Source organism: Barbus barbus, assembly GCF_936440315.1.
Source record: "Barbus barbus genome assembly, chromosome: 6".
In the NCBI taxonomy this organism is placed as follows: Eukaryota; Metazoa; Chordata; class Actinopteri; order Cypriniformes; family Cyprinidae; genus Barbus; species Barbus barbus.
The window spans coordinates 25,487,679-25,497,874 of NC_136734.1; the positions used below are offsets into that span (position 1 = coordinate 25,487,679).

The following is a 10,196-nucleotide window of genomic DNA, read 5'->3' on the forward strand; positions in this document are numbered from 1 at the left end:
TTCAGCACATTAATATCATTCTTTTACCAGGCATGAACTGTAAAATTGACTGTTTATAAGAAATTACATTTTATAAGAAAACAAAAATGTATATCAGTCATTAAAACTTTAAAATTGAAATTTTCACAATGGTACTTGCCATTTCTTTGTAATTACTTGTGAAATTGAGTCAAAATTGGTTTTACACCTTTTTTTATAGTAGGAAGAAACCAGTGAATATGTACTTAATATGGATAGTTCACCAAAAAAATTTAATTTCTGTCATTTACTCTTGTCGTTGACTTTCTTTTTATTGTGGAGCACAAAAGAAGATATTTTGAAGAATGTTTCAACTGTTCTTGTCCTACAATAGACCTACATGAAGAAAAAAACTTTCCTATAAGAAAGTTAATTATACAGGATTTTGAGTTTTCATTTGAGTCAACTATCCCTTTAATATAAAAAATAAAAATAGCCTAGAAAAAAAAACATATTTAAGGTATACTGAATAAACAAGAAAAGAGAGTCAGCAGAAGATGCCTAAAATCAATTGATGATCTGTTTCTCTTTACTTGAAGAGTTTGTGTTTGACCTATGAAGGACAGAAGTTTGAAGAGGAAGCACAGGTGCAGCTTAAATACTCGCCTGCTCTCAAATCTGTCTATTACTCTCAGCAATGCTTAGAATTTGCAAGGCAGACACACAGAAGACAGGTACAAACAGTTGAGGAGGACAGAGAGCATGCTAAGTGCAAAAGCATGTCTACAAAGCGGATCTGTTCATCTTTGAAGTGAACGCTAAGTGTAAATTTGTCCATGTCAGCACGGAGGAAGATTGAATGTGTCCTGCTTTAAAATAACTTAAGCAGGCTGTTGTTCATATAGATAGAGGCAACCAATGGTAAGCAATGACACAATCTAATCCACAGAATAAACAGGCAACTGTTGAAGAAAATTTAGAGGTTCAAACAAACACATATAGATTACTGATGTTAATTCTGTATTTAACTGTGGCATGCAGTTACATTTCATAATATTCACTGTCGTCCATTGCAATTCTGACCACTTATGAACTTTCTCATATAAAACTACTGGCTCATTTATTAAAGTATTAAAGTTTGCATGGAAAGGAACTTGCCTTCATCATTTCATCTCTATTGTGATGTGTATCTGAGTGAAACTGCTTCTCAAAAGAGAGAGAATAAAAAGTAGGCCCAATGTGTCCACTGGGAATTATTTGGATTGTTGGATAGTTGTTATTTGCTAAATTGCTGGGATCTCATATCTGTTGAGTGACAGATTGCTTCTACATGGGAAGAAAGGGGGAGAGTTAATGGTTTTTATAAAAAAATGACAAGTGAACATGATTTAAAAAATAATGATGTGCATGGATAAATCATTTATAATAAACATTACATTATTTTATATATGAAGAGTTCCATTGCAAAAACCCTCTAAAGCCATCTTGGTCAAAAATGAGATAACAATAGACCTAGTTACGATACTGAGTGAATGCTCTCCACAGTAAATATATAGCCTATATATATTATTAATATTATTATTCCATTATATTATTCCATTGTAAATATTCCATATGGAATATTTATTATACATCTCTCTCTCTCTCTCTCTCTCTCTCTCTCTCTCTCTCTCTATCTCTATCTCTCTCCCTCTCTCTCTCTCTCTCTCTCTCTCTCTCTATCATCTAATTTGACAAGTACTGATTTGCAAAATTACACAGAGAAATGCAGTAAATCAGTAAATATGCAGTTATAAATCATGCATTTGGCTTCCTCATGCTTCTCGTCATGATCTCAGATGTCACTGCATCGTTAGTGTGAATCATCTATAAATACCATGCTCATATACTGTACATACTGTTTGAGATCGGTGTGTTTCACACTGATCTATTTTGATGCAAGGGCCCTATTGCCAAGATGTTAGAGAACAACAGGAAGATGAAGGGAAGAGACAGATGCAGAGAAGAGCAGTTCACCATAGGACACAATCACACGTAAAGTATGAGAAGCGGGCCAGCTAGGGTTAGCCAAGGGTGACCACATTGGCCACATGTGAGAAGGGTATAAACTGAGCCTGACCGAGAGGTGCTGAGTGATACTGTGACAAATGTAACTGGAGCTTATGAAGGGATGGATGACTCCAGTCACAAAACATGGGTCAGGCAATAAATATCTTCTGTAAGTATAAGTGACTATCATCATCTCCCAGCTCATTACCTCATATTCTGGACTGAATTCTTTCATTGCTTTTTATGATTGGGGAAGGTTTATTTTTAGGTCCTCTTATTACATTGATATCACATTGAAACAAAGTTCAGTGTCTTCAATAAGTTTATTTCCCCCCTTACTCAGAAGATCACTTTTTATTTTATAAATGCATAATAAAAACAAATCCACTAATTAAAATAGCTACATTATTTTAACTAAATTATTTGAGTTATTTTACATTTAGTTATTTTATAATTAAAATAACTAAATGACTAGCTGGTTGAACTTTGGCTTTGTTGACTCCTGTGTTGACCGTTAGGTGGCAGACTAAGTCTCTGCAATATCAGGCAATCGCAATTCATTTTTAAAAATCTTTATTTAGTTGAATTTTTCATTATAAAAGCTTGGTGTCACTGTTGAGCTATTTTAACATCTTGTAGCTCCCTCTCCGCACCTTGGTTTCAAGCGCCACAATGCAAGTTCTGATATTAATTTCTATTTGAAAAAGACATATAAATGTAATATAAGGCTAAGAAAACAATAGCAAACAATCATATGGTGTTTTATTGTCTAATAAGGAAAAACAATAATTGTAGATCACAGTTGATTGTGACAGGTAGACAATGCAAAGGCTTTATTGTTATAATTGTGCCTCTATATGATAAATATGTAGTAAATGTCTAAATCGAGATTAGCCTATATAATTTTAATTATGAGTGGATGTTTGTTTTTTTTCTTTTATGCATTAGACCTGTGTAAATGTACAGTTTTCCGCAAAAAACTTTCCTTCATTGCATTTGTTAAACCGAGTCAATTTTTCAATAGTTTGTTAAGACTACACCTTTTTAATAGCAGCTAATAATGGAGTCATTTGCTTTTATCTTAATTTTCAGAAACACGCACTTTACAGTATTATAATAACACAAACAGCGAATTAAACCAAACGATCAACACTTTTAATTTTAAAGTTATTGTGACACTAGAACAAGTCGTTTGAAAATAACGAGCGCTTATGTTTAATACAGCAGCCGTTTGTTTGTTTATTTATTTTAATGTGCTGTTTTCATTGTCTAAGAATTCAAATAACATTTACCACCTTGGAGATCGTGTTTCTTGCAGGCGTTTCGCTATTTAAGATTTGAACAGTGCTTGGTTTTCACGTGAGGAGAATGCATCGAAGTGGAAATGTTGTTGTTGTTGTTGTTGTTGATGATAATAATAATAATAATATGATCACTGTTGTTGCTGTTATTTTTTATAATAAACTATATAGTAAATGGGTTTAATTTAGGCTACCTTATAATAGACTAGCCTACTTATATTGTCTCTTTATTTATTTCTGTATTTATTTATTTTAGACAATTGTCTTTTTGCAGTTGTTATTTTGTGTGTGTATTTCCCCACAAAAATTATGTGTCGAACCCGCCTAATTCCTTAGCGCATGTATTACAGTCGATGGTCGATGAATTGTATATTTTAGAATAATAAAGACATATTAGACTACCGATAATTTACTAAGACAAATCTATAAGAGTTTTGTAAGAATTATGGCTCTTGTTTAAAATGAACTCTATCGACAACTGTAAATACACTACCAAGCATCGCTGTGCATTCCTCTATTAAGAGGTCAGATTACACATGTACACGTTTGCGATGCTTAGAATTTCCTGTCATTTTATAGTCAGGCATAATTAATCACACAATCAGGTGAAAATAAAGCTATTTTATTGTCAAAGCATTCAACATGATTAGATAAACTATCAAATAGTAAATTTCAGCAAAAGGAAGAAACACTGAATCTATTTCTCACAGACACAAAATATTACACTTTGTATTCAAACAAAACAAGTATTTACATTATTTCGAATAGACTGCATCTTATACCAATAACTATAATTTACATGCACTCTTAAATACACTTCAACATCATGTTCCCAATGTTTGATATCCTTATATGCATATAGACATAACATGTCATTGAATAACGCTCAATGAAATGATCTGTATCTGAATTGATTTCTATACATTATACATTAATATATACGAAATTCAAGGTACACTTACATTATTATTGTCCCCTTTTTTCAAATAAGTGCTTCATTTAATAAATAGATTTTAGGTTTTTAAGTCAAAATGCATCTTCATACACAAAACATGACATTTGAAGAAATCAAACCATTTTTTTTTAAATGAGAGGAAACGTGTTGGCATTACTCTTCCAGATTAACCTTATTCCCTTTAGATAAATAAAAAATGCAAGAAAAAAAGAAAGGAGGAAGGAAAGAAAGCAAAACAAATAAATCCCCAGAAATTCAGTTGTGAGAGGTCATGTGCCGGGAAAGGTGGTGCCGCTCCCTGAAAGACTCGTTACAGATTGGACACTTTAACTTTTCTTCTCTCCTTCTTTTAACAAGAGGTTCCATGGCAAACTCCTTTTTGTGGTGCGAGCGCATGTGGTAGACCAGGTCAGAGGTCATGCGGAAGGAGGCATTGCATTTGGCACACCAGTTCTGGGCAGGCAGGCAAAGGGAAGTAAACGAAGGGGGCAGGAGCGTGAGAGCAGAGGGCATTTGCAGCTGGATGGGGCCTGAGGTCTTGGGCCAGAAGGTTGTGGCGTATAGGAAAGGGTTCTGTTTCACAATGCCACCCGGCACAGGGCAGTTGCTGCCTAGTTCTGAGCCTTGGAGCTTCGCGGCGAGGTGGTCCGCCTGGTAGAGTCTACTGGAAGAGACGGTGTCGCCCACCGCAGGATGGCAGTCAACTGCCGGCAGAAGCTTGGGTGCCATGACAAGAGGTGATAGCTGCGAGAAGGTGCGAGACGGCTGGCTAAAGGCACTCTTTCTCTCCGAGCCTCCACCACCCTGCTGGGGCACCGAAGTGAAAGCGCTGCCAATTGACGAGGTCTCCATTCGGGATTGCGGGGGCTGAGTCTCGCTGAGAACCTGTCTGATGTTGAGGTGCTTTTCAGCCGGGTTGCTGCTGGGCCGGCCAGCCTCTTTGTTCTCCGAGTTGGAGCTGGAGTTTTTACCGCTGTGCTTCAAGCTCTGAGGTGACTTCTTGACCTCGGTGAAGGCGCTCCTCTTGGTTTCCATCGACTCTGAAACAGAGGGTGAGAAAGCCCGCCTGCTCTCGTCCAGACCGTACGCTCCACGGTACTGCTGCGCCGAGTTGGCCAGCTCCTCTTTGGACTTGGGAGGCTGAGATAATCCACTGTTCCTGCTGTCCTCCATGTCAGAGAATTTGCGCTTTCCAGAGTTCTCGCTCAGGATCTCGGCCTCTTTGTCGCTCGGCGGGCTGGTTCTGTTATTCTCCAAATCCCTGGCTAGATTGTGGAAGTCTGTGGATGGCTTTCCTTCTTGTGGATTGGAGAAGCCATCAGATCGGCCCAGTTTGGGACTGGACCTGGCAGGAGGTAGACTTGCCTTGTCACTGGCATCCGTGGCCTCCTCCTCTGGGCTGGCCATGCTTTGTAGTCTCTTAGTGCAGCGGAATCTTAGATGAGCCAAAAAGGGAAATTCGAACTGGAAACGCTGGCTACAGTCTGGGCACAAATAGGGCGACGTTCCTGCATCAGATAATTGGTGGGGGGGGGAGTGGCATTTTAGAATGTCATTCAACGGTTACATAATCATGACATGATAATGCTTAATTTGATTAAAATATAATTTAAAAAAATATCATTTTATTTGAGACTTTGTATCATTTGTATGCATTTTTATTTTATCTTTGATAAATCTATATTATGCAAACACATCAAACTATATTTACTGAGTATTTAAACACAAACAGCTGCTATTTTTTATTTTTTTAAAAAGTAAAATATTAGACCACATTTTGATCTTCAAAGTGTACCTTTACTTTTGGCTTGATTTCTGCCTGAGCTCAGCAGCAGCAGCTCAATGAGATCCTTGCCATACCACACCAGCAGCTCTTCATCTTTCTCTATTCTTCTCAGTGACCTGTACAAAAGCTGGCCGTTCTTCACATAAGCCTCTAGGTTCTGTTCATCTCTATCTCTTGCCGACTGAACCAGCCTCAGCCACATCAGGCCTTCTGAGGAACTGTTGGCAGCTGAGGTGTCCACCTGTATCCAGCAAGCATATCAAATATTTAGCTAAAACCTTAGAACCCTCAGCAAATACATATCAGTAATTATTTCAAAAGAATAAAATTTCTCTACAATAGTTTTACAGTACATTATTTGTAAAAACGAAAAATATATATATTTATATATTGGAAATAAATAGGCTACACATTTCAAACTCTCCACTTGTTGGAAATGAAATAAAGCGTGACCATACCCTGAATATGTAAGGCGCCGTTCGTTTGTCTGTGGACTTGAGAGCGATAAAGGCGATGCTGTCATACAGTGAAGTGTGACTCAGAACACATGGGCCAAAAATGGCATTTTCTGGAATGTCACAGGTGGTGTACACGCTGGTAAATATATCCGTTAAACACTGCTGCATCGCTTTCGCGTCGCTATCCCAGCCCAGTCTCTGCGAACTGGATTCCTCCATCATTTGCTGTAAAACAAAAATGTGAGTGAATTCATGTGAATAAACCGAACCGCGCATAAGTCACTATTTCTCAATTATAAAATGTATGCAAATATTTTAAATACTTTTCCTAGTTCCATATGTGCAGTTCCAAGTGAATCTCCTGAACAAACCATTTAATAAAATCTCCAAAAAAAGCAGTCTTACTTAGGCCCGTGCCTTGTTTGTTTTTTTAAAAGCTTCTCTTCGATTGCTAAATTAGGCTATATATTGTTGGCATATTTATAGTGTTGTTATTGTTGAAACTGTAATATACTGTATGTCATTTAAGATATAATCTATGAAATGTAAACGCAAAATTAAATATTTGTATTAGTTCTGTAAAAAAAAAAGCGGAGAAAGTAGGCTAATCGAAAAGAAGATGATTTCTTACAGTGCATTATTTCGATTGTGAATGTGACAGTATTACATTAGTAACCCTCAGTGCGTATTTTCAGATTTTTCTTTCACTTGTCGGAAATATTTTACATGCCTTTGACAAGGATGAAAATCTGGCTTTATGAGACCGTTCGGTCTATTTTACCATCGAGGACCATATCGAATGGATTCAATAGCACTGTCAAAGTCACTGATTTCACGTCAGCTAACCTTTAGCTCCATTCTACAAGAAGGAACGTATGTCTCCTTATTACCATAATCCACCACTTTCCTTCTGAGACTTTAATTAAGGCAGCACGCGGAGTTAATGATTTTCTCTTTTCCAAACGCCTGATGCTGAATCTGTTACGCGTGAATTGCAGTTCACTCGTGCAACTGGTTTTTAGTAGTATTTAAAAACGGTGCGAAAATTTTTAATATACAGTCTGTTCCATATTGCTTATGTCTATTTCTAATAGTTTTATTATAGTTTTTACAGACACTAAAAGTGTGGCATATTGTTGGGATTTCACATGATTCTCAGCTTTTTGATGAGGTCAAAAAGAAAAATCATGTGAAAAAAAATGATTTCTATACAAGGACAAGAGTGGAGGGAAATGTTGTTACTGCAGTTAGTTGCAAAGCTGAAGGTAGAACGCAGCTCGAATTGTTAAATTTTGCAGCTGTTTTTCAGACACGTTTAATAAAAACGTATTAAATTGACTAAGTCGTTTAGTTTTTCACCTGAGTGGTACAGGCTGCGGTTATAAAGCAGACTATTTTTTATCTAATGCTACTTCGTATTTATCGCTCAAAATAAAGTAGGCTAGGACGCTGACGCGCCTAATACAAAAATAGAATGAAACTGTGGAAATGTGCGAAAAATAAAATCAAAATTCTGCAAAGCGTCTAAATGAAAATTTATTTATGATGAAGATGCTTGGCCATTTCAAACAGACACTGTCTATTGTATTATCAAGACACAAATGCTTAAAGTTCCCTTCATCCATAAAACGCCTTAGTGTGAATTTTGCCCTTCCTTTCACGACCCTCTCCTTTTGTAGCTGTGAGGTCGCAGTCTCACTCCTGAGAATCACACAAAGGACCCAATGAATATGCATTTCAACTAAATACTATAATAGACCCATGAATAGCTATATGCGCATTTCTAAAATAGAAGAGACGAACCCATTGACCTCCTATTTCAGGCTAAAATCTATTGCGCTTTTTATCTGCGGTCTTGTTGTTATTCCAACTTTATGACTTTATGATGTGTAGCCAGTTTCCCTCTCTCTTGTCTACCATCTGCGAGCTTTCTACACGGTTCGCGAGGATGCTGTTTGGGTGCTGCATACAGCCCCGTGTATTACTAGCCTCCGGCTGTTTTTATTGCAAAATTGTCATTACTCACCATGGTACTAGGATAAAATAATCCACAAAATTTCACAATGGCCGTCAATATATCTTCAAATATGTGTTCAGCGTCTCCGATGAAGTCCGTGCAGTCAGTACATTTCCCCGTCTGTTGAAAGTGACAGTGTTGCCGACCGTCTTATGATTCGCGAGCGCAGAGAGGCGTGCAGATGGGGCCGATACACTGACTGAGTGGCACCCACATACACACTTTTTGTTTGCTGCACATAATCTGCCCAATGAGGCGTGACACGCTTCGTCTCCTCCCTTTAACTCTTTGGTCGCCGACAGCTAGTAGATGCAGGATGCTTAAACATAAAGTGCACCGCAGTCACTAAAACAGATGCATATTTCATAATTCATATTTTCATACGTTGTAGAACAAAGAACATTCACTAATTTGTTTTTTATTTTAATTTATGTTAATGTTGGAATAATATTCAAAAGATGATGCTTATGCTGTTTTGAATGTATACTGTACAGTGTTGTTATAGGCTATTTATGGTCAAAAACTGGATGTTGTGTTTTACTGTAAAAATACAGTGGCGATGTTACACGCGATGATACAGGATGGCATTTTCATGACTGTAAATTTTACAGTTCATAACTATATATGTCAATAATATATCAGCCTGTCTGGGCTATCCTTTTGTTATAGGCTATCTGTTACCTATATGTAGCTTGCTGATAATAACGCAGGAGGCATAATGGAAGGTGGCACATGATGACTTTTTTTGTGGCCAATAATAACAAAGACAGATCCCAGTTTGACCACACATGCCACAAGGGCAACACATGTGATGCCAAAATAAAGCAGTAAACATCAACTAAACCACATGAAATGCAATAGCCTATAAAACTCTTGAACTCCAGTAACGTTTACAAAAAGAAAATCCAAACAAATGTGCAGTGAATTTTAGGAATGCCCCTTCCAATTCAACTTGTCTCCATTATACAGCAAAATAGAATACAATTGTATATTACAGTAAAATTGCATGTACTGTCTTTTAAAACAATGTAATTTAAAACATCAGTTAAAAGATTTTTGTGCAGCATTTTTCATTATTTTCCTGTTAAAATAGTCTAAGAAAGTTAGGGAAAATCATTTTGTTTGTTCGTGGCTGCTTTTGAAACCTGCTGATTTACAAACGTGCCAGTAACTAAATGGGCAACAAAAAGTTTCTCCATGTGATACTGAGTTACTGTTCATTGAGTGTCTTTGTCCCACAGCTTCCTTAAAATCGCGGACGATTCCAGTCTTCGCTTGGACTTTTGAATGTACAGTCAACGTCGCCACTTGCAACGAGTTCCGCTCTACATTATGTCGTTGTGATATAATTATCATTACTTTTTTTCTCAGTGACAATTAGCAAACTGTTCTACTGATACTTATCTGCATCTGGGGCGCTCTTTCGCTTTGCTGCAGCCAGAGACCCGGCTCATGAGCGCGGAGGCTTGTCGCGTGCACACCTGCTGTGGCGCTCCATCTCTAGAGGAGAGCCCCGTGTGCTCAACCTGACCTCAGCACGACTGGATTGTGATGTCTGTATTAACATCTGTGGGAGACAGCAGTGAGTATTCAGCCAGCCAAGTGCACACACCAGAGTTTCCTTCAACATGCTGCGGCGGTACGCTACAGTCCCGCTGTGTTTTAACCGATA

At 37.5% G+C, this 10,196-nt stretch overlaps 1 protein-coding gene across 1 annotated transcript; it reads right to left on the reverse strand.

Annotated features, from left to right (window-relative positions):
• Positions 1–3,914: 3,914 nt before the first annotated feature.
• LOC306870812 (PR domain zinc finger protein 8-like) lies at positions 3,915–8,729 on the reverse strand. Its single transcript, XM_079418239.1, has 4 exons — positions 8,534–8,729; positions 6,508–6,732; positions 6,059–6,290; positions 3,915–5,771 (listed from the first exon to the last, which is right to left on the reverse strand). Exons 1-4 carry the CDS (start codon positions 8,534–8,536, stop codon positions 4,519–4,521), a joined length of 1,713 nt encoding a protein of 570 aa, XP_079274365.1. The 5' UTR covers positions 8,537–8,729; the 3' UTR covers positions 3,915–4,518.
• Positions 8,730–10,196: the final 1,467 nt, after the last annotated feature.

Excerpts from the sequence above, each read along its gene's own strand:
- LOC306870812 (XM_079418239.1), bottom strand. Across the intron at positions 6,291-6,507 it reads CGGCGCCTTACATATTCAGG|GTGGACACCTCAGCTGCCAA; the intron begins GTATGGTCACGC and ends TGCTGGATACAG. Across the intron at positions 5,772-6,058 it reads AAATCAAGCCAAAAGTAAAG|GAACGTCGCCCTATTTGTGC; the intron begins GTACACTTTGAA and ends TATCTGATGCAG.